Source organism: Dasypus novemcinctus, chromosome 15, assembly GCF_030445035.2.
Source record: "Dasypus novemcinctus isolate mDasNov1 chromosome 15, mDasNov1.1.hap2, whole genome shotgun sequence".
NCBI classification, from domain to species: Eukaryota; Metazoa; Chordata; class Mammalia; order Cingulata; family Dasypodidae; genus Dasypus; species Dasypus novemcinctus.
Window position 1 is genome coordinate 93722087 of NC_080687.1, and position 25014 is coordinate 93747100.

Here is a 25014-nt window from a genome sequence, read left to right on the forward strand (position 1 = left end):
ATAATTTTGTGTTCAGAATGAAATCTGCCAATAAAAACATATTGAAAATATTAAACATGCTGTATTAGATAAGATTACCCGCAGGAAAAGGAAAAGAAAACCTCCAAAAGCAACAGATTTGTTTCAACAGAGTTGCGGCGCCCCCTGCAGGCTCACATATGTAGTACCCAACTCTAACTGCATTCCTTGACTTTTTTGGTAAATTCCGTTGACTTCTTTGGGGCTGTGGATTATTTCTAGATTTTACATTTTGATCTATATCTTTTCCGGTTGTTACTCTCAAATGGGAAGCTTTGTTTGACCCTCTGGTGTAAAGTCGTTTAGTGCAGTCTCCGGTTTCTTCCACGCTCCATTTGTCCAGCTTTGCTCATTCCCCAGCGTGCTCTGTGAGCGGCTTGTCTCCCCCTGCCGGGTCTCGCTGCCCTCTCTTCCCGTGCTGGCCGTGTGTTTATATTTAAAACAATTTGCCTCACTTCCTGGGGGCTTTGGCCTTTGTGCGCCTTGGTGACAGCCCTTCTGTGACATGCCTTTGGCACTCTTTCCCGTGACTTCATCGGGTGGGCTGGCTCCTCGCTGAGGTCCTGCAAGGCGTTTTGTGCGTTTAGTCATTCTCCTTCTCCATTTACTTGTATTAACTCTGCGTCTGGGCTTTATTAAGATGTGTCAGTTCTAATCTTCCAGACGGCCTCAGAATGCTCATTCAAATATCCTAGAACTGATTCAGAAAGAAAATACTGAGATGTGAGAAACAGAGCACCAGTCGTTTATTGAAGTGGTTTGGTTCAAAAGTACAAAAGGAGAGTACAGTGACACAGTTGGGGGAACACAGGATAATTGCCCATATGGAGCGAAATCAGATCCTTTTCCTTAAAGTAATATATTTGTAAGCCATAATTTATTTTTTAAGAACTGATAAATTGAAATAGTCTCTAAAGTTACCCATTAGGTAATGTTGTCAGGATAAAATGAAATTTGCACAATTTTCTTACTGAACAGTATTTAAACAATGGTGATTGATGCTGTTAGAATTGCTGCTTGCCAAGGCAGCCTTTGGTGTGGTGCTGATTTCTAAAATGGGAGTTCTCTGCCCCAAATTTCCTTTAATAACCCCTCCTTTCCCCCGTTGGTCCCCTCTCCCCTGCCCCCTGCAATCTTAAGGTCTTAAGGGGCAGGGGGACCTAAATAAGGCCCTGACAGCCCTTTGCCACCTTCATGTGCAGGCAAAGTTGAAGTCTTAATAGGCTAAAACCTCAAGGAAGGTAAAAACTCAAGTTTAATCTGCCCTGTGCCTTGTATTACAATAAAAATTGGTTTAAGACCCTTGCTACACCTACAGAACTGGGTGGGAGAGAGGGTACACTGCAATGTAAACTTTAATCCACGCTTAATGGCAGTGCTCCAAAATGGGTTCATCAATTGCAATGAACGTACCTCACTACTAAGAGAAAAAATAGAAAGACCCTTACTACGATCACTCTGCCTTACATGAAATATTCTGTGCCTTCTTTGTTGCTCTTTAAAATATGTTATCCTTGAGCAGTTTAGAGGCAAAATGTTTTCTGTTTTGGCCTCTTGTGCCTTTCAGAGGAAGAGCTGGTATTGGTTTCTCTTCTTGGAGGTTGTCGGTTTAAGGACCTGAAGCAAACCATGATCTCTTGAACTGCCCCTAATCTTGCCAGCCTTTCTCAAAGAAGTCTGCGCTCATCTCTAAAAGCACTAACTTTTTGGGGACACTGTTTAGCAACATGGGAGAAGGCAGAATTTTTCCACTCCACACTCAAAAGTGTCCTACTGTGCGGCGTCACTTAGTTCTTAACCCAGATGTACAAGAAAAACATGAGCCAATGAGAACATCGACCTGTGCTGAGTTTTAACTTGCAAAGCAATTCCAGGGTCTTCACGTTGGGAACTGGTTAATCTGAATTTAATGAAAGGATTTTTGAACCCTCGAAGGTAAATTAAAGCATGAAATTTGTGGAAAAATGAAGAGAGGAGGGATATCTGTTGAAGAAATGGACTGGGATGGTTCCCATGGTGACCCAAATCCTTCCCTGGAATCAGGTTATTGTCACCCAAAAGTATAGCTTGTTAGTCTGTACAAACCAATATAATTTAAAATACAGTCTCCTTTAGATTACCCTATTCAAGCTTCCCATGTCAAGTAGGAATTTCTTTGTGGAGTAGTCAATAATTTGGTATAAATGAGCTGTTTGATTTGAATATGAATAGTCACATATTGCAACCTATAGAAGGCTATGCATAAAGGCTCTCTTTTTTCTTTATATCACAGTATTTCTAAGACCTCAGAGAAATTTGGAATCAATAGACCCACAGTTCACAATTCGGAGGAAAATGGAACAGATGAGAGAAGAAAAAGAATTGGTGGAACAACTCCGGGAGGTACCTAAGAGCTGTGTTATAAGTGAATAATGATTTTTAGAGTTGTACCGGCATGCTATATTAAAAGAAAAAAAATATTTTTGAAGCACTCCTTACAGGCCTAGTTGCAGTTTCTAGCTAGGTCACATACTGACTGACTGAAATTGGGCAAGTGACTTAACATCCCTGACTTTCAGTTTTAAAAAGCAATTAGTTCCAATCTACCCAGTATAGTTTTATGAGGAGTATGAGAGTTACTGTAAGTAGAAATACTTAATACATTTTTGAAAGTTGGTATAATTTCAGTTTGTTTATTCTTTAAAATAATGCACTACCATTTATTTACTTAGTGATAAGATTGTATTTATTTTCAAAATGTTTGCAGTTATCCTTCCTTTGTACTGCAAATTGGCCAAGAGCCTGTTAATCAGCCATTTAATCACTATTTGAGTTCCCACCAAGGGTGAGTGAATTCTTGGAGTGGGTGTTGTGAAGGATTCCGCGAATGGAATTTCAGTGATATGATGGCAGAGACCATCACTAGCGTATTCCTTGTTGTGTTTCACATCCCAGCTCAGCTCCTGGAAGGCAGGTGGGTGGTACTAGACTACCCTCTGTCTTTGTATGTAGTTAAGAAGATAATAAATGAATATATAGAGGGTCAAATAACAGTGCAAGTATCGACTGCTGAGGAAGAAGACATTGGTAGTGGTTATTAAAGACAGCACATTATACAGTGCTATGTAAGTTCTTTGCATTCAAAGGGAAGTATGATCACTGTGAGCTAGAAAAGGGCAAGAAAACTTTTTGGAGATGGTAGAGAGTATGCTAAATCTTCAGTTTTCGCAATCACTTATGTGTTGACTGCTGCTTTGAGCCAGAGTATACTAGGTGACAAGATGTAGGAGAGAATGAAGGGGCCCAACTTTTATGAAGTGTGTATACTATTGAGAGGATATAGCAAGTAGCAGGGAAGCAAATACATCATTGCAGATAGCAGTGAGGTCTATAAATGAACAATGAATCCTATGTGTTTTAGTTTCTTATCAGCAAAAACAAATATACAATGAGTTGGCTTTAACAATGGGAATTGACTGGCTCATGTTTTTGAGGCCATAAAAAAAAAAAGAACCTCAAAAATTTTAAAAGAATTGAAACCATACAGAATGTGTTATCCAACCACATTGGACTCAAACTGGAAATGAATAACAAAGATAACAGAGAATCTCCAAATACTTGAAAACTGAACAACCTACTTATAACTAATATATGGGTCAAAGAGAATGTATCAAGGAAAAAAAAATACATTGACCTGAATGACCATGAAATACACATAGCAAAAATTACAGGACACAAAGTAGTGCTGAGGAGGAACTAATGGCATAGTTAGAAAAGAAGGAGAATTTCAGTCAATAATCTAAGCTCCCATCACAGAAACTTAAAAAAAAAAAAAAAAAGTAAAATAACTCCAAAGTAAGTGGAAGGAAGGAAATAATAAAGATAAGAGCAGAAATTTGACAACTTAGATGAAGTGGACTGCTTTCTTGTAAAATATAACCTACCACAACCCATCCAATTTGAAATAGATAACTAAAAGTCTCTAGTTCTTAAAGATTTCACTGTGAATTCTACCAAATGGTCAAAGAAGAATTAACATAGGGTCTTCCAGAAAATAGAAGATAAGGTAACACTTCCCAGTTTACTTTATAGGAAGTCATATTTAACCAAATATTAGCAAATAGAATCGAGTAATATATCAAAACAGTTATACACCATGACCAAGTAGGGTTTATTCCAGGAATGCAAGGCTGATATGATATTTAAAAATCCATTAATGTAATCTACCACCTCAACAAGCTAAAGAAGAAAAATTACTTGATCATATCAATTGATGAAGAAAAAGTACTTGATAAAATTCAACACTTATTCATGATTTTTTTTAAAAACTGGCAGAAATAAAGCGATAGGAACATTTTCAACCTGAAAAAGAAGGAATACACAACATCTAAAGCTTACATATTTAATGGTGAGAAACTGAGTGCTTTCCCCTAAGATCAGGAAAAAAGCAGGAATTTCTGCTCTCATCATTCTTATTCATCTTTGTGCTGGGAGTTGTATCCAGTGCAATAAGGCAAGAAAGGCAAATAAAAGGCATACAAATAGGAAAGAAAGAATAAAACTCTCCCTATATAGAAATGGCATGATTGCCTACACAGAAACTCCCAAGGAATCAATTTAAAATAAATAAATAAAACCTCCTAGGATTAATAAGTAAGTTCACAAATGTAGCAGGATACAAGGTAAACGTAAAAAATCAATTGTATTTCTATATATGAACATTGAACATGTGGATACCAAATTTAAAATACAATACCATTTTTCAATTGCTCAAACAAAAATGATTCGGTGTAAATCTAACAAAACATGTATAGTACTTGTATATGAAAGCTGCATAATGCCGATGGAAGAAACCAAAGTAGATCTGAATCAGGGGTTCTTACCCTTTTTTGTTCCATGGACCCCTTTGCCAGTCAGGTGAAAATCACAGATATAGTTTCTTAAAATGTAATAGCAGATATAGTTTCATGACACTCGACATCAGCATGTCTTTAAACTAAATTTTAGGATTACTTAAAATTACGTTTTACAACTTTCCAATAATTTCAATACCTAATAACCTTACATGGCTCAACATCTGTTGAGTTGGTCATTTTCAGCAAACATTTAGAAATTCGAGTTATCCCACGGTGTCATAAAACCATCTCCCCATCCTTACCAACCTTTTTGCAGGCAATTATCCACTGCACTCAGAACACACTACATCAAAATAAAAATCATACTAAGTCCACACTATACTGTATATTATTCAATAAATACATCACACCTGCACCAACACGTCCCAGGAAGAATGGTGTTGTTGTTGTTTAATTTTCAATTCAAGCTCACAGACCCCCTGAAATCTTGATCCGCGGACCCCTGGTTAAGAACTGGTGATCTAAATGAATGTACCAGTCGATTTGTTTTCATATGTCAATTCATTCCCTTTTCATATTTTCTTAGCTAGGGCTGAAGAAATATTGAGCCCAAGAAGTTCTTCCTTTCGTTACTCCTTTCATTCTACTACTTAAAAACATTATTTCTAAAGTAGAGGCAGTTCTGCCTTGAAATCTTTCTAAAAGGTTGAATGTTCAGCCTTTGCCAGGTGTTCTTATGCTGCTTCCCCGTAATGAAAGGAGCGTCTAAATTCAGGACGACCTGTAATTACCCTCTACCCCGGTGCCTGGGTGCGAGAACGCCCCTGACACAGCTTCCTTCCCTCCACGCAGAGCATTGAGACGAGGCTCAAGGTCAGCCTGCACGAGGACCTGGGGGCAGCGCTCATGGACGGGGTCGTGCTCTGCCATCTGGTCAACCACCTCCGCCCGCGCTCCGTCGCCAGCATCCACGTCCCCTCACCAGCTGTCGTAAGTCCCGTGACGCAGAGGGAAACTTTTACATGAAGCTGCCTCCTTTGGGACAGCACTGGTTAAGGGTTCCAGGGAGCTCATCGGAACTCGGCTCAAATCCTGCCCGGGGTGCCCCAAACTAGCTGTGCAGGAAAGACACGGTCTGCCTGAGGCAACTGCAGAGAGTGAGGATACCTTAAAATAAACATGCAAATGACAGAGGAAGTAATTCAGTTGGGTAGAATAAATAACTTTAAAAATAACCTGAAGGTTGAAGTGCCAACTTCAAACCTTGAGGAAGGGTAAGATCTGTTTCTCACATGGGGTTGTGTGAATGGTGAGAAGAAACCTATTCAGATAGCCCGTTAAGGTTGGAGCTTCTGTTCTAAATGTGAGCCCTTGTTTCATCATTTGAGATTTTTGGATAGCCCTGAAAAGATGTGGATTCTCTTAAATATCACTGAATACTTACGCAGCCAGAGGTCGGTCAGTTAGATCAATTCCACAGTCCTCCACCGCTCACGGGGTGCAGGACTCATCGGAGATGCTGGGGGAGCAGAGGTGAGACTGAAGCGGGCTCCCGTGTCCTAAGAATCCTGTCTCCCCCGTCGGAGTGCTCTTGCTGTCTGTAGGTATCATAGACACGTGGTAAGGGTTTTAGTGGGGGGGGTGACTGTGGTTACTGATACAGATACAAGAACGTTCCTCTATCACAGGGTGTGATAGGTGGGAAAATAGAATTAATTTAATTTATAAACTGCAGTTAACAGTAATGTAATATTTTTGTAGCAAAGACAAAGGAGGTACTATATCGACGCTACAGGTTAAAAAAAAAAAGAATTTAAAAAAGAGAGAGGTCATGAGAGACGCAGAGCCATCTTTAGGAAGCCCAGGTGACAGGGGAAGAGTCAGAGCTCAGCTTGTTTTCGAAGCACCTGTCAAGTTTAGCATGTGAAGAAGAAGACAAAATTTTTATCCACACAGTTTTCTATTTGTTAGGAGAGGCAGAGTAGTTTAGGGCCTCAGAGTGCAGGCTCCGAAGTTAAACTGTTTCAATTTAAACCCTAGATTTCCTTTTAATGATGTACAACTCTGTGCCAGTTCCTTAACCCCTTTTTTAACGTAATTTGCTCTTCTCCATAATGGGCATATACCTGTCAGGATGAAATGAGGCAATACATAGGAAGCTCTCGACATTGCGGTTGACACGTTAAAGTACCCCTAAATGTAGGCCGTTTTTATCATTGGTGAACATATAGCAGAGTTTCAAAATTCAGAACCCCTAGTTTCAATGGAAAGTGTTCACCCAGCATCGTGTTATCAGTGGACCGGTGAAAGCCTCGTGCAGGCCCCTCTGTACTCCTCCCAGGAACATTTCCCAGTTGCATTATTTGTCCCAATTTCTGTTTTCTTGGCAGCAGGAAAAGTTAGCTGATGATCCCATTTCAATGCTCAGGTTTCCTATTCTCTGCCTTATCTTTTTTTTTTTTTTACTTAGAGCAGTTGTGGGTTTATAGAAATATCATGCAGAAAATACAGTCCTTAGTTCTATACTTTGGAACATATTTTCCTTTCAAATGCCAGACTGCTTTTATTTTGCTTCAGACAACATTGGAAAAAAGGTCAATTTTCTGTACACTTTGGATGGGTTTATGCTGTATTAATATGTATCAATAAAATTGATTTGGTAAAAAGAAAAAAGTTTTCTTGCTTTTGAATCTGCTGCCTCTAGGAGCCTTATGCAGGGCGGTTAATTCTGTTCTGTAATCTAATATGAAACTTGTATTTTTTTAATGAAGTACAACGTGCTGTGAAGTTGCTCTGAGCTATGTGACAAATTCTCATGTAGTAATTTTTTCCAATCATGAGAAGAAACTCTAGGCTCCTCTTCCCCCAATTTGAATGTACAGTTATCATTTTCCAAAGTGTAAGATGACCTAGTGAAGCATTTATCAATGCACATTTGTGTACTTTATTAATTCTTTAGAAAATAGGCTCTACTCTTTTAGAAATATTTTGATTTTCACTTTTTTCTTCTGTAAATGAAATTTTTAAAATTGAAAAAGTAATGGGAAATAATGGCTTATCAGAGGAAAAAAAACAGCAAAGCAAAAGAAAAATCCTGTTATCCCATCACTCAGATGACTGTTAACATTTTGGCATTTTGTTTTCCATTTAATTGTGAGTTCTTCGTGTATACTTTATTATTATAACCTAAATATTTCCCCATGTGGTTCATAAACATCTGTTTCAATAACTATGGCGTATTTTCACCTTATGTATTGTCTTCTGGTATCCCCACTTCACCTTGCCCATGCCTTTTCCTTCTGTTTGCATGAGGCTTACTGCAGTGGTCTTATCTTAAGACACGCCAGGGGGAGACAAAACCACCCAAGCAACTTCTTGCCCATCCTTTCAAGGTCCCCTTTGGCACAGGCTTTCCTCTGTAGCCAAAGAAAAGGTATTTGCTGAGCCTCCCAACCAAACTGTTCTCCCTGGCAGCAGGCTTTTTTTTTTTTTTTAATATGTATGTGTATGGGAGAAGGAGAATTTTTTTCTTTTCATTTTTTAAACAAATGCTGTGCAAATTTAGATTTCTTGAAGATTGCTCTGGGCCCCTATGAAATGGAGTGAGAGTCACTTGGCCCCTGTGTGTTAGGTATCAGTCAGTCTTTAGAGAGCCTTGCTTGTCCACCAAACAGTGAGCGACACTGAAGCTCCTTGCCTCCTTTCAAGGGAGCTAAGAGTGGAATATTGAAGTGTAGTGGGAAAGCATTTAAAACCTGCCAGGGAAAAATTAAAAGGTGTGAGCCAAACGTATCTCTCACTCATCCCACACCTTCTAAGTCATCCATTGCCAGGGTCAACTCGATTTTGAGAGGCTCTTGGTAAAGTTGTGAATATCCCCCGAAATTCATGTTGCTTACTTTGCTGCTGCCTCTTTCGAATCAAACCCGTGACTTTGGTGGGAAGGAGACTGATTGGCCTGGTAAATTGAACTCTTCCTACAGAAATACAGTTACTGATGGGGAAAGATGTCTGTGTGTCCTTTTAGGTGAATCCTAGTGGGTTTTATACAACAGTATGATGCCATAAAAAGTTTTATGTATATATATATATGCTATATATATTCTTTATGTACATATAAAGAATCCAAAAATATTGTTATTATCTCTAGGCAGAGGTTTCTCATTTTTATTTTCTTCTATTTACTGATGTGTGTGTTTTCTTTTTCTCCAATAAACTTGTATTTCTTGTGCCATTTAGGAAGTTTAAAATGTAACCTGTAATTAATGTGGTTTCTCTTGTACTAATACATTATTTCTCCATCTTTGCATTTATAGCCCAAACTCAGCATGGCCAAATGCAGAAGAAATGTGGAAAACTTTTTGGAAGCTTGTCGAAAATTAGGAGTCCCCGAGGTAACATCAAACTTAGTCCAAATATTAATGGCTTTAGTTTAACAATGTATTTAATGTATGTATCTGTGCCATTGTACAGATGTACAACTTTGTATATCCTTTTTAGTCTAACCGTTCTTGAGGAATAACATTGAATAAGTTAGAAAACGTTTGGGTTAAATTTCTCTTGCAAAAACAATCAAAATGACTTTAAGTAGTATATTCAGTTTTGAGGAAAAAGGAGAAATTTATTTAAATAAATGTGGAATTCTGTATTTTAAAAAAAAAAGACATCACCTTGATTCTCTGTACTCCAAGACCAGAAATTGCTGAGGCCCTAGCAAGCTTTCTTTTAGGTTTGGTAGCATGGATATTGGGAGCTGATGGTTCCTTTTACCTAAACTCTTCAGCAAAGCACATCTGTAGCTTAACTGCTAATTTTTAAATTTTCATTAACTGTGGTTGCATTTTGACTATGTGGGTCAAAACGTATCAACATTGAAAATATTATCATTATTGTTATTATTAATGACTACCATTAATAATAATAATGTTTGTATGTTGCTTTATAGTTTGTGAACTCTTTGCATTTACATTTTCTCCTTTGGTCTGCTGTCGTCCCAGTTGGAGTTCTCTTTAGAGAATTCTCTGTGGCTGGCTTTGGAGTTTTTCAAAGACCTAACTATTAGTAAAGTAAAATGATTTCTTAATGGCACCATGAGCAAGTGCTCTTAGAAATTGGGGTGGCAATATAAGGAGAGAAGGTCATCATCATTATGATAAACAGAAATGGGCAGAAATTATATTTCTTATCATTTTCTTCTGTTTTTACTAATGTCCCAGGGATAAAGTAACTAAAATTTTATCATGATGTACTGCTTTTGACTATATGAAGAGATTACATTTCAGAGTAATTCTAATCAGTAATAGGAGTTATTTAATGAAATTGGAAAAGGCTCCCCCTTCTTCTTTCTCTCTTTCTTTCTCTCTCTTTCCTTTCTTTCTTCCTACTTCCCTTCCTTTCCTCTTTTGCTTCTTCTTAGCTTGTCGTAGGATCCAGGATAGAGGGTTAGTGATAGGCTTTTAATCTTATTTGAAGAAATGGAAAGAATTGTTAAGGCATCTTAAGTCAGAACTGTATCAATTTTTAAAAAAGAGAAACTTACAAATTCGTCTTTAAAATACTGTGATTTTTATTTAGTAGTCTAAATATGTTTGAGCAGTTCTGCTTTCTGCAAGTTAATCTGTGTGTATTGTTTGTGCATATTTTAATATTGTATATATTTAATATTGTATATATATTCTTGACTTTGAATATATGTGGAAATACTTATAGTCTGACCTTATCTAATAATTTGGTTCTGTCGTGGGCTAATAAGATTTCCCATGTGTGAATCAAAACTGTCATACTGTGTTTCAGATGGTAGATCATTTGTATGTAAACCAGAAATCACTGATGAGTGAATGAACTAATCTCCTGTGATTTTTTTAAAACTCATCAATAATTTTTGGCTTACAGATAAAAAACGAAAAGGAAATGCCCTAAACCACTTATTGTGAGTAAAGATTGGTAATAATTTCCTTTTAAAGTGGGGAAAGGGAAATTAAATTACCAACAAAATACAGAGCAATATTTATCATGTTTCCGAATATTCTAGCTAATGACCTTTTTTTGCCAATATCCCATTTTATTAAGCTCAGTAAGAAATAAATCACTTAGGGTTTTTTTTTAAATTGGTTTTAAAGTTGGAGGTGATTTTCAAGTTTGCGTTGTGTGTATATATCTCATCCTGATAGATAATCCAATTGCATTTAACTAGCAGCCAGAGTTACAATTAAATACATCACTATGAGGAAAAGCCTGTTGGTTAGCAGTTGAACTTCTTTGATAAGATATGTTTAAGGAAGGAATATTGGTAGGAAACCAGAAATTGCCAAGAAGTTGGCAAATCTTTCTATATACACAAAGCAGGACATTTTCATTTATACAATGCATAGGGAAATGTTTTCATCTAGGAATACAATTTAAGTTAGGGGTCAAAAGAGCTCCTCCCCTTTACATATTTATGCTTCTTTCTCTGCATAGGAGGGTTGATGTTTTGAATGTGTATGTGGCACACTACAATTGATGATTTACACTAAAAAGATGAATTTTATCACAAATCTACTTGCAAGCATTCTCCACCTACAATTAAACATTTATGAAATGCCTGGCACTTAAAAAGTAGAGGATCTAGATGATTACTTATTATTTTCTTCAAACGGTATTTGGGTTAACAAAACACTCATTGATTTCCCAGTGACGAATATAGTTAATTCCCCTTATTTTGCAAGCTTTTCCTACTTTCTTCTCTATTCAGAATGAATCCTTCCTACACACAAAACCCAAAAGCTCTAAGTCTAATTTTGTTGCTCCTTATAATAGAGTCATAGCTTGAAACTGCAAGCCAAAATCAGGGTTGGCAGTTTATATAATTTAGTTAGATTCATATGGATGGAATGCAGTAGCTGAGTAGATTTAAATTATTGCATATAAAAGAATACAATGGGCTGGAAGCATTTTTTAAATTGTCCAGATTGTTACAGTTTATTATATTTTCTTGAGAAGTCTCTAGGAGCACAGTCCCGTTTATTTTTCCCAAGTTGGGCACATTTCACAAGAAATGTTACTGTGTGGTTCAGTAGCTAGAACCACTCTGTCGTTCGTTGTATATCCAGGCAATGTGTCCACACAGGATGTGGCAAAATGGTGCCTAAATTCACTGCGAAAATACAACTGTTCAACATGGTATTTTAAGCTCGGTTTTTCGTTTTTACAGTATGTTTTAGGGGACAGTGGTTGTTGTGTGGCTGAGCTGTGAATTTTGATCATTTGTGCTGGCTGCATTCAGCATTGCAGGTGCTTACACTCAGAAGATCCGAGTATGCAGACAGGCAAGGCAACTCTAGGCCTCTGGCTGTTCCTTGTGAGGTATGTAGAAAGCTGGGGCTGCTTCTTTGGCTCTTAGTCCAGGAGCTGGGACCAGATTTGGAACAGGAGGTTCCACCAGGCGAAAGGAGATGAACCAAGAGCAGAAGTTGACAGTTGGGTTATGGAGAAGTCTGGTGGAGCGACAGGAGGTGGACTAGCCAGGAGGTTTGGGGGATTCTGGGGTGGGGTGGGGGTTCGTTGGTTAGAATGCCAAGGAAAGGCCCTTAAAACTGAAATGGATAAAATTGTGTGGAGGGGATCCTGTGCCTTAAGGTGGTCGTTTCGGGGTAGGTCCTGTTCCTTCCTGCTGCCGTAGGTTTCTTCTTTGTTGTTTTTCCACTTGGGACCCATTCCCCGGCTAACCAGGCACAAAAGAGGGGAGCAGGCCCAGCTACCCTGGAAGGAAGTGAGTGAGCGAGAGGGAAGAGGATGTGAGTGAAGTGAGGGCAAGCCGGGCGTTCTGGGGGCGGGTTCCAGAGGTTCGCCCCCTGTGCCTGGAAGCAAACCCGTCCCTCTCCAGCAGTTAGCATTGCCTGAGGCCTTGCTGTTTCATAAACGAGTCCTCATGAGTGCTCACCGTTGAGGGTCGAGGAAAACGGTCTTTTCCGTGAGGAGGCTGAGGCCCAGGAGGGAGGAGCATCGCGCGCTGGCAGCCTGGGAAGGAGCGGAGCCTGCGGCTCCCTCAGGTCTGTCAGTGCCCAGAGCCTCTTCTCTTTCTAGACGGACGTCGCCTGCTTGTGACAAGTTCCCTCCTCAGCTAACTGCTCCATGGGGCCAAGGTCCTGGGTTCAATCCCCGAACCTCCTAAAAAAACCCTGATGCCCCCCGGGTCGTGGGGGCGTAAAGCTGTTTGTGAACCCCCCGAGGCTTCCTCTTCCTTCTCTTGGCCGTGGATGTCACCGTGGCCGGGGGAGGAGCCCTGTCTTCTTTAGAGTGGGCTGCTCAGGAGGCGAGGGGGCCAGTGGGGGCACCGCTCATTCCTGCCTCCCCCGGCTTTATCCACAGGAATTCCTTTTTTAGCAATGGTATATACTGGATTTGCAGAAAAGATTTCCTTTGGGGGGGAGCGTTCTACTCCTAAGCATGGTTTCTTTGAGCTGCAATACTCCGTGGAAGCACAGCCAGATCCTGCAGCTCCACAGCTGCTGCCCGTCTGCGCCGCTGCAGTGTATCGCCACGGAACCACAGGTGGGGGCCCTGGAAAGCCGGGGATGTAGGGGTGTCGCCCTGGCACATCCGTGGGCCCTCGTGGTGTGCAGGTGTTGCTGGTCAGACTGCGCAGCTTTCTTGACCGCTGGTGCGAGGGTCGGGTTGGCCTCGAACACAGGCAGCCCCGTGGGCCTTGGTGGCCTTCCACATTCTCGGGGCCACCGGGCGGCAGGCGGGTGTAGCCCAGTAGCTGAGCACCTGATTTGCACGTACGAAGGCCCAGGTTCAATCCCCAGTACCTCCCAAAGACAAAAGCCTGACCCGCCCTCGGTCGTGGGGCGTGAGGCTGCGTGAACGTCCTGCGGCTTCCTCTGCCTTCTCCAGGGCCGTCCTGGACTGTCCCTTCCACGTGAGCGATTCGTGGTTGGCGACTGGGGCTTCCCACCCGGATCCGAGGGCAGGGCTCTTCAGGGCTCTCGCCAGTCCACTCTCAAGCCAGGAGAAATCTCTGATTTATGAGGCATCGAAAGTATTAGGTATTTCTGAATGTGGCTAAAGGGGGGCATTTTAGGTAGTCTATATGTTACTAAAATCTCTTTAAGAAGTATTAGGAAACATGCTTCTTTGGCTCACCAGGGAAATCTCTGTTCAATGTTAAACAAGTAGCCTTGGCCTCCAACACCGTAAGGGGCCGAGGTCCTTATTTAAGAGACTTCCCTGCACGGTTTCATGGTTTTGAGGTGAGGGGGGGACTCAGCACAGGAAACACACGGGGTTCTCCAGCCCCGGCCCTTGGTCTTCCTTGCTGTCCCCCGAGAGATCATGGAGAAGGGGGTTAGTCGCAGTGGGAGGGTGGTGGCCGTTGCGGCCTCTGTTCTGGCGGGAGGCGAATCGGTGTCGCCCCCCACCCGGCGAGCCCCGGGCGTCCTCCACCTCTGCTCCTGCCCGCGGAGTGAACAGTGACTTCCCGCGGACGCTCAGGGTCTAGCGGCCTGTGTTCCTGCGCGTGAAGTCGGCGTGGAGCGTCTCTTCTGGTCAGTACCTTCCTGTTGTACTTTTGTTCTGTTTTGTTCTAGGAGGCACCAGGGATTGAACCCTGGACCTCGTACATGTGCAGCAGGCGCTCAGCCACTGAGCTACAGCTGCCCTGCTCTTCCCTTTTTTTTTAAAATGAGACTTTCTCTTTGAAAGTCATGGTAATAACTTGCCTGCTTTACGCCTGTGGCGAGGGCGTGTGAAATTATACAGCTGTACGTGATCAGGAATTTTTTATTGAAAGGCGATCTCTAAATTGAGGCCACCTTTTTGTTTTGTTTTGTTTTTTGTAATCTTGACAATAGGAGAAATGAATTCCTTAACTCTTTAAGACGTATATCTCTTTCCTCCCCAAATCAGTATACTTTAGTGTCAATTTAAATTGTACACTTTTGAGGGGCATGGAATTCTCATTGTGAGATTTCTCTTAATTTTCACTCATACCGGGTCATTGTGAGGTTGAATAACCAGAGATACAGACCAACATGTTTATTATTTTATTAACATTGATTTTTTAAATTCAGTTTATAAAAATTAGCCATATTCTGCCTCGTATAATCAGACACCCCTCCCAAATCTCCTGAAGTGTTTCTTACTTGTGTAAACATCCTTTCATCCTTGTGAGCCTCCTGGGGTGGGGGCACCCTTGGTCAGAGTCCTGAGAGCCTGGTGCGTGCGTGACCCAGTATAGAGCATCTTAGAAGCAGTAGCTGCAAGGAGCTTATTTATTTTATTTTTCACTTTATTTTTAACAAGTTTTAGATTACAGGAAAGTTACATTGAAAATGTAGGAGTTTCCCATATACCTCCTCCTCTCCCTCTCTCACATTTGCCCCTGTTAACATCTTCATTAGTATGGTACATTTGTTACAATTGATAAATAATGAAGCATTGCTACTAATGATGGTCTGTGGTTTACATAATGGTTTACACTTTGCACCATACAATTTTATAGGTTTTGGCAAAATATATAATGGCCTGTAACCATCATTGCAATATCATGCAAAACAATCCCAATGTCCCCAAAATGCCCCACGTCCTGCCTATTCTTCCCTCGCCCTTCCCTCAGAACCTCCAGTGACCACTCTCCATATATCAGTGGTACAAAGGTTTTCCGTTACTACTTCAAATAGTTTTAAATTATACTTCTAGATCAGTTGGCTTTCTGATGTTAATGTATTCCCGTAAGTCCATAAAGTTGGCAGTCAGCTCCCAAATATTTGGAGAATACTCTGGAAATCCCACCACCACCACCACCAACAGATTAATCCTTGCCATTAAAAAATTAGAGCATTCAATTTTCCAAGCTGATCCTGTGCTGTGATGAATTCTACTTTTAAAAGTATTTTGTAAGTATTAGAGAATTAAAACCATATTTAAATAAACTGAACACACTCTAAAGTTCCAAAGAGAACTTACACCTAGTTCTGGTCAGCTTTTAGACTGTTGTTTTACACACAACACTGCAGTGAGCTAGGGAGCTTTGAAATTTAACCTGTCTCTCAGAGGTCCACGGTTGTCTGGTCACCTGGTCTGTCTGCATTTCTGTGGCCCTCGTATTTGGGGAAACTGAGCAGCTGTTTAACATCGATCCCAGACGCTGCCGCTGCTGTTGACCCTAAACAAGCATTGACACCTCCCGAGACTGTGGCTGTGGTCAGTATAGTGGGAGTGGCATACGCACTGCCTCTGGGGATTCTGTTAACTGTTTTTCAAATACCAATACCTTGACTAACGTTCTGTAAGTACATGATGTTTTGCCTCTTCAGTATTTTCTAGTCTTTTATAGTCAATTTTAATTTTGAGAAAGAAGGAAGAAGCTCAAAGCCCCTGTCATTAAAATGGGCATTTAGGACACTCGGGGGTCAGAAGACCCCGACGTCCCTCAGCCTCTTCAGTGATGGTGGGCGCTCCAGCGCGCTTGCTGGGAGCGGCTCCTCCTGCGGCTGGTGGGCGGTGGGGGCGGGCGGCCCCAGAGCCACGGCCGTGCTCCATGGTGTTCAGGCAGGCTTAGAGCCATCGCTGGTTTTTTAAGAGACAGAGATTTAATTTAAACCCACACCATGTACTGTGGCTCTGAGCCTACCGACTGGAATCCAAATTAAGCCCAGAATCTGTGGTATCACGAAAATATTTTCCGAATGGGAAGAAGGGTCCGTTGTCGGCCGCGTGCATGAGGCGAGTACTACTGTATCAGCTCACTGAAAGCGTCGAAGACGACCTGACGCTCATTTTCTGATGGGATTTTGCAGGGAGCAGGCCAGGCTTCAGCCTCAGGGTGCTGGCAAGTGCATTAAAAAATGCTTGCTGGAGATGGCGGCATGGTGTGCCTTTGGTATGGGAATGCCACCTTCGTGAAAATCACACTTCCGCTTGTGGATGCCTTGTTTTCCGTTATGTCTGCTTTGTTCACATTTTGCTGGTGGAGTACCAACACTGCAATAGAAAATTCTTAACACAGTAGAAAGCATCTTGTCCTAGATGCACCTCCTCTGCGGATCCTTGCCAGTAGTCTCCCACTCATCCTCCCAGCAAAGTCCAGTCTATCTGCAGCTGTTTTGTTGGGAAAACTCTGACAGTGGTGGGTTGATTCCTCCAACTCCAAAGAGCTAAGACGTTGAATATTTATCTGAATAGATTTAGCATGCTTTATTAGTATCTAAAAAAAGTCTTTTGTGAGGAGTATCTATATGTTCATCAATCAAAGTAAAGTTGGAATGTTTTTAATCTTATTCAAGTATTCCCACTTACCTGAGTGTGCCAAGTTGACTTCGGAAGAACAAGCAAGGCAAACTTAGAATCCCCTTTCTGTTGCTCTTTGATTTGCATTTGTTTTGGCCATAGGTCAATACTGTAGCAAAGCGTTATATAAAATATAGATTGCATATATTTTAAATGCTTTGCTGAATTTGGAGATAAAGTTGCACTTATGAAATAATGAAATGTGTCATAAATATTTTCAATGCTTGTTTCATTTGGAAACAAGCCACACTCGTCTCTTACTGACATAAATTTCAGTTATCATCACCATTCACTTGAAGCTGAGGTCATTTCTGATTCAGGAATTCAGTGTATCAGAGAACCATTGGCTCCCTGACAGCAACAGGCAACCTGAGGCCAAACCCAGAGAACCGAACACTTTCATTTCTTTTGCATTTAGTTGATGAAGTAAGTGGTGTGCCTTTTCTATGGTGACTGCCAAGCAGACAAAGCACGAGGGTCCACTCGTGTTTGTGAAGAAATTTACATCACAACCCACAACTGGAATAATATACTTCCACTCTAACTGCACATCCAAGAAGCCTCCTCCAAACCTCAGTTTATGTAGAGTTGCAAAAATAGAAAATTTAACGTTTTTGACACGTAGAGACATAATTAGACTGTGTCATCTCCAGAGCTTAACAGCAATGCTTAAAACAAAAATAAACTAGGTTTCTATATCAAGTTTCGGAGAGAAATATTCTACCCTCAGTCTTCAAAGACCAGGGTAGTAGAAGCATTAGGAGAATGGCGAGGAGGCGGGGGTTAAACTTGAAAGTGGATGGGTCTTCCTTTAGTCAGGTTAAGCCTTACGCATCCCAATTGAAATGCCCTTGGTTTCAGGCCTCCGGTGAGCACATGAGGCCACTTCCACGTGAAGATGCTGGGCAGGCCAGCAGGACGTGCAGACTGCAGGACACACTCTTCCCCCAGATGAGGTTTCTGGGCGAAGGAGTTCTTCGGTCTGCGTGAAAGGACGCTGGGGAGCCCCCTTTCCTGATGGAGTGGATTCAAAGCCCTGATGGCGAGCAGGGTGTTACCTGCCTGAGATGAGGGCTTACAGAACCCTGCTGTTTGCTAGTAACCAAAACAATATGCTTCTCTCCCCTGTCCTGGTGTCTTTTTAATCGTCTGCACTCTCTTTCTGTCCTGACGGCTGCCGGGATAGGCTGACCTCTGCTCTCCGTATGACATCCTGCAGTTGGAGTTCCGTCACGTTCGAAAGACTGTTGACACCCTGCTGGCCCGCGGGGAGAACCCCCCACAACCAGCTCCTGCCCTGCGCTCCAGGGACCTGCTGGGCTTCTGTCTGGTCTACGTTCTCTGTCTAGCGCTGGCTTTGGTCACTTACTGCTGGAGCGCGCTGTCCGCCTAACACCCGCATGCGCCCCCGCGCCCTGCCCTGCCGTCCCGGGCCCCGCTCCCTGCGAGCTCTGCCTGGCCAGTGCCCGGCCCCGCCATCTCCTCGGTGCTCCCTCCAGCTGGAAGCCGGACGTTTACGAATCCGGTCTTCCAGAGCACACGCCTTACAGAGCGCAGTTGCCATTGCATACCTTCTCCTGCTCGCTGCGAAAGGAGAGTCACAGCCAAGTGGGCCCTCGCCCCATGGCCTCAGCAGCAGGGCCCGGTGTCCCCTGCACCCTCTCCTGCATGGGCTTGCCCTGCCCTGGGCGCAGCCAAGGGGCTTCCAGAAGAGGTGGAGGGGCTTAGCGGGTGGAGGTCTTTGTCTTGGGCCCCTCAATCCTAATTAGGTAATTAGGATTACCTCAAATCCTAATTCAGGCCTGGGAAACTGCGCTGTTGAAGGGCCACTTTGCAGAGGAGGCCCAGTTGGGCCTCTGAAAAACGTTTAATAATTGCACTCTTGCCCAAGCTGAAAAATGCCATGCGGAAAATGGCTGCTTTGCTGGGAATTCGGGTGGGTTCCCCGTTTCCCGCAGTGGGGGCTATGGGGCACCGGGGTGGGTTGCTGCCAGCGTCCCCACCCGCTGCTTGAGCACAGCCATGCGGGGGTGGGGGGATGCTTTGGACAAGCAGCCATTGCATTAGAGCGCCACTGGAGGATCTGCTCGCACATAGATTTCCCTATGTTTTTGCTTCTTAATACTTGTTAGGCCACCCTGAGACTCTTAGAAAGGCATTTTCCGGAGGAGGCTTCTATTTTTAAATAATGTAATGGTTGGTTTTGCTTTTTTGCTGCATCATGTAATAACTACAGATGCAGAATGTGATTGACTTGACTATTTATTTTCTATTAAAGCCACGAGTCATGGAACATTCTCCATCCTGGGGCTTGGGTTACTGTGACAGAGGTCAGTGATAAGATGGCTCTTATTTTAGAAAAGTGTAGTTTGTCCAGGGCTAGAAACTTCATTTCACCTTCGGTTCCTAATGGTATTAACTGGCAAACCACTTTTATTTCTAAGTTTAAATGCTTACATTATCAAGTATTGCTGTTTTTTGAGCAGCATGACCAGATTGTAATTAATAGGAAAACATTAGAATCTTATCTAGGCCAAGATATTCCTGGATTCTGAGGTGTCTTTTTATAATGTGAGGCCCAGCTCCTAGGTGAAGATACTTATCCCTATTTAGTCAGCTTAAACCTTGGGTAACCAGATGTTTCTTAGATTGTCAAGATGACAGAGTTAACTTCCTCAAGATAAATTTCTAGTTTACTGAGATGCAAACAGTCCTCCTACATGGCTACTAGGGAGATAATTTCATTTCTCTGAATATTTCCATGTGTCCATGGCCATTGAGACTGTGGAAAACCAACGTAGTTAGAAGAGTATAAAGATTCTGTGTTGCTAAATCAGATGCACTTTCCCCGTAGGCACCTTTATGTGATCATATCTTGAATGAATTGAGCTTTTTCCTTCTAACTTTGCGTTGACTGATGGTATCTGGAACTTACCTAACCTCATTTGTGTATAAATATGCCACAGATGTATTGAACTGCCCTTGGTGCTACCTTGTACTCTCAAATCTGTAACACAGTAAAATCTCTTTGTACAAATGTCTTACAAAGCACCCTGAGCCATACATTGCTTAATAAACACATTTTGGGTGATCATTCCAAGTTTTTATTGGCCCATCGATATATTTATTCATGTGGACCCAGAGTAGCTCCCACGTTTCCAGCCGGTTGGTCATGTCCAGGACTGCGGAACTTCAAGGTCTCCCTTTATGGGTCACCGAAGGGTGTATTTTCCTTTTCTGGGGGGCAGGGCAGGAGGACAGAAAGGACGAAGAGTGGATGCATATGGGTGGCCACCTAGAAGAAAATACTCTCGATAAAAACTAAGTAGAACCATCACGTACAATGAGACTTAATTTTTCAGGGTTGGTGCAACATAGTTCTCTAGCTACGTTCGTCTTTCAACTTGGGCACCTGGAGTACTACTGGGATGTGTTTTCATCTTTCTCATCATTAATTTATCTCTGTACCCCAATGGGCTGCTGCTCTTGGGATTGGTTGGATGATACCATTTCATCAGGTAGTAGGGTAACTAGCAGAACACAGTTAATGTGGACCTTCAGGTAAAATTCATGCTTGAATTAACTATCCCACCCACTGCCAGTCTGGCAAGTTCTACTCAGCGTTAAGCTTTCCATGGCTCTCTCCTGCAGTGCCCAGGCCTCGTCATAGGCTGCGTGCTGCCTGGCCTCCTGGCCGACGCGGGCTTCCTGGCTGGCCTCTTGGAGGCTGAGAAGAGTTCAGGGACTTAGTTGTGTGACTTATAAGTGGATACTAAATCTCCTTCTCACAGGAGAGACCACTTTTCAATATTTCCTTCCAATGCTTGATAAAAATGACCAGGTATTATTTGGTTTTCTTTTTTAAATAATCACTTGGGTTCAACTTTACACGCAATGCTAACGATTTCCAAATTTTGCAGTAACAAGTAACTGATTTCCTTCTATTTATGGTTCCTGTGCATCGCACTTGCCTTAAGAAGGGGACCTCAGCCATTAGACACTTAAGAAATGGGGGGTGGGGAAGAAAGGGGCCCCACGGGACTTAAAAGCAGGGCAGCTGAACGGGCATTTCAGCAGTGCACGAAGATAAAAAGACACTTGCTATATTGACGCCTTTTGTTCTTGAGTAAGAAATTAACTATAGTGCTTTTTGGCTTGGGTTAACTCTTAAAATCCATGCTGGTCTTTGGACAAATCATAAAAACAAAGAGTAACCAATAGGTAAAAGTGCTAGAAGATGGAATAAAATTTCAACAGCCCAAAAGTAGGCTTGGGCTGGGTGACAAGTATTTCCAGATGATTTTATTTCAGGAAATGTATATTTTTTTCCTGTTTGAAAATGACATTTTGGCCCCTTTTAGATATGGGATATTTTGACACTCCGGGAAGCAGCACAGGGCTGGAAGCCGCCACGCTGAGCAGTCCTCAGCCTGACACCCCCGCCCTCACTGCTGGGTGCACCTCTGGGTCGTGCTTTCATCTGTGCAGGAGTCCCAGGCCCTCCCTCTACCCGGCATTTGCCAGGACAGTGTGGATTGGGCCTCTGAGAATTTCCCTTTCAGGAAACATATTTTTAAAAATGAGGCTTTAGATTTTGAAATTCTCAATAATTAATCCTGCTTACAGACTGTGTATTTTTCTCTTTAAAACTCTCAGGGTCCAGCTGCTGGGTTTTCCATTCTCAGATGCGTTTGTTCGTTCATCGGATATGTAATGAGACTTGTTCATGCAGGGTCCTGGGTTAGGCGCTGGGGTCCCCTGGGGCCACGAAACATGCCCTCCAAGAGCTCACGTGCCAGACCGGGGCCCGGCAGACTTCCCATAAAGAACCAGACAGCGAACACGTCAGGCTTTGCAGGGGAAGGTCTCTGTCACCACTCCTCTGCTCTGGCTTCGTGGGGCCAGGGCAGCTTGGACCCTCCGTAAATGAGTTTCCTGGTGGTGTTCCAAGAAACTTCACGCACTAAAGCATGCTGTGGGTTGGGTCGGCCTGAGGCTGCAGTTCGTGGACCCCTGATCTAGGGGAGCCTTAGGAGAGTAAAGAGGATAGAGGGTGACAAGGCAGCCGGGCACACAGCGCTGTGAAACGCGGGGAAGGGGGCGTTTGCGCCGGGACTAGAAGGCCTGCGGGGGGTGGCGGGCGGGGCGTGGGGGTGGCGGGGCAGGGGTCCTGGGAAGCAGCTCCTCAGGGAGGGGGGCGAGGAAGCAGCGGCGCCCGGGTGGAGTCAGGGAGCAGTGGCAGGCGTCTCCCCGCAGGCCTCCAGGAGGTGGTGTGGCGGCCACCTTACAGGGGAGAAGTTGCCCCTGCAGGCGCTCCCGCGGCGGAGCTGACAGGTCAAGCTCCCGTGTGGAAAGAAGGCTCCGGCGCCTTTGCTTTAAGGCCGGCAGGTTGGCGCCGGCGCTCTCTGGTCTGGGAGCAGCGAGCACAGCACATGTGCTGACTTGAGTGGCTGCGCCGCCGTCTAGTAGCTGGCCTGGAGGTTGGCGTGGCAGGTGGCTGTCGGGGAAGAAAGGAGCTACAGAGAGGAGAGAGCACGCAGGACTGGCCTTTCAGCCCGCCCCGAGGCATCTGCTGCAGGACAAGAAGTCAGGTGAGCTGAGGGGCCAGGTGGACCCCTTCCCTGAGCTGGCTGGGGTCTCCCGATACCCCCGATGGTGAGCTTGATGGGCTTCCTGCTTGGATCGCCCTCCAAGGGCAAGGGGCCCTCCTGTGTCGCAGCACAGATCAGTGCGCTCGCCCATCAAGGAGGGAAGGTGTGGGAGGCAGCTGCCGGCTGCGCGGATCCCAGCCCTAGATGCACCCGCGTGGGGTTCCGAGTCCTGACGCATTACTCACGAGCAGTGTGACTTTACAAAGTTACCTAAACTCTGTCTCAGTGTGTCTCAACTGTAAAATGGAGAAGTATCTACCTTGCAGGGTTGTCATGAGGAAAGAATCACTGCAGATTCAGAGCACTGGTGCAAGGCACGTAGTAGGTGCTCACCAGGTCTTCCAGGGGAGCAGTTAGTCTTGATCGCTGACCTGCAGTCTGGCCCTGCTTGCTATGGTTCAGAAGAGGCTGGGGGGGAACTGGGGGGGAGCCCGGTTGATTCCCCCACTGGAGAAGCGACATGAAGCAGGAGTTCCTCAGAGGCAGTCCCGAAGCATTATTTGTGTACTTCTCAGAAGAGACTACTCTGTGACTTGGCACTGTGCTTTAAAAAGAAATGCAATGAAAGACGCTTGGGGTGTCCTGGTACAGTCTGCTGTCACCTTCCCAGTGAAAGCCTTGAGGATCCTGTAACTTTGCAATTTGAATTCATTGAATCTGAAGTCAGTGTAAATGTACAGTTGTCTCTGTTCTAAGTCCGCTAGGTAGAAGTGGCCTTCTGGCATGGCTGTCTCAGCTGGCTGGTCCTTCAAAGGCCCTTCTCTTCTCTTTTATTTTTTGTTCAACCATAAAACTACGGCAAGTCCATCCCCATCCCAGCTCTAAGCTCACTTCCCTCTGCAGTGGCTGGACTAGGTCGATGGAAGACGAGCGCTGGCACCCCTCACTGCCCCTCCTTGTCCTTTCAGCCAGAACCACCTTTCTCCAGTCAGTTCCCATCAGAATCTTTATTCCAGACCTGTGATAAAAAAAACAGAACTACCAGGGTTTTACATTAGCTTACACTTGTTCACTCCAAACTCATCAGCACTCAGTGAGGGGAGCAGGTGCACCTCAGTGGTTGAGCATGCACTTCACATGTATGAGGTCCCAGGTTCAATCCCCAGCACCTCCTAAAAGTAATAATAATAATAAAACACTCTGAGGGCACTTCCAGCCTTCTTCGGGGTAGGGGGTTCCTGGATGAAAAGCGAAGGCAGGGAGGACACGACAGTCCCTGTTGATGCCTTCTACTGACCCCTCATGACCAGCTGTAAAGGGGGACGGGAGAATCTTGGAGTTGGCACCTGATGTGGTAACGAGCAGACCAGAAAGGTGAGGAGTGCTTATTGGAAGAATAGGGACCCGAGAGAGAGGTGGCCTTGAGCTAACGCAGCCTATAAACACCCAAACGTCCACAGGACTTCCCATCCCTGTTGCTCTGGAGCTCTGCGCCCCCCGCGCCCTCCCTTCCAGGGCTTCCAGCTTGGAGCCTAAACGGTGCGGACCGCTGGAGCCGCCATTCAGGAATGGCGCCAAACTGGCGCACGCCCCATCGTGTTATGCACAGAGAATAGGGCTCTGTGGAAATATTAGTCCTGGAATTCAGGAACACTCAGGGCTAACCTTATTTTAAGAATGGGAGGTCTTGCGCCATTGTCCAAACATGAGCCATGAAGTCTTGGGGTAAACTTGTATTTGAATTCCGGTTGATGCTCCTTGCCCAGTGTTCTGCTGATTTTAGTGTTTCTTTCTTAATGGTTTATCGAGCTCATTCGTTATCCAAAGGCCTTTGTAATTTGTTGCAGTGCAAATACTTTCTTTATACTTTGTTTTTTTATCTTTTTATATATAATTAAGGTATTATTTGACACAGGGAGGCTTTAAACTTCTAGATCCTTATCTTTTCCCTGGTGCCCTTTTAATACAGCTTTCTTAGCTTCTCCATCCATTCATAGGAAATAAAATGCTCACCTATATTTAATTGGGCAGGGTGGGTTTTTTGGTCTTTTTTTTAACATTTGATTCTTTAATTCATTTGTAATTGACTTTTGCCTATGTTATTAAGTGAACTATTTTTTCCAGTAGCAGCCGACACCTGGTGGCTTAATGGTAATTGGTAACCATTCCTAGTTTGCCTCCCAAACGGCTCAGTGAAGAAGGACCACCCAGACCCACCAATCTCACAACTCAGGACTCAGGCACCACCACCTGTCCCCCTTTCTTGGGTTGGCATTTGGTTAATAAATTGCAAGCAGCAT

The 25014-nt window shown here is 43.6% G+C and overlaps 1 protein-coding gene across 3 annotated transcripts in view; it reads left to right on the plus strand.

The window, feature by feature from the left end:
- Positions 1-25014, plus strand: part of LRCH1 (leucine rich repeats and calponin homology domain containing 1) — a 212148-nt gene that overhangs the window by 183134 nt on the left and 4000 nt on the right. For all 3 annotated transcript variants that reach the window (XM_058276670.2, XM_058276671.2, XM_071208279.1), the window contains 3 exons: positions 2291-2400; positions 5706-5843; positions 9170-9247. In XM_058276670.2, the coding sequence (XP_058132653.1) occupies positions 2291-2400; positions 5706-5843; positions 9170-9247 (326 nt within the window). The remainder of the gene's footprint in view (positions 1-2290; positions 2401-5705; positions 5844-9169; positions 9248-25014) is intronic.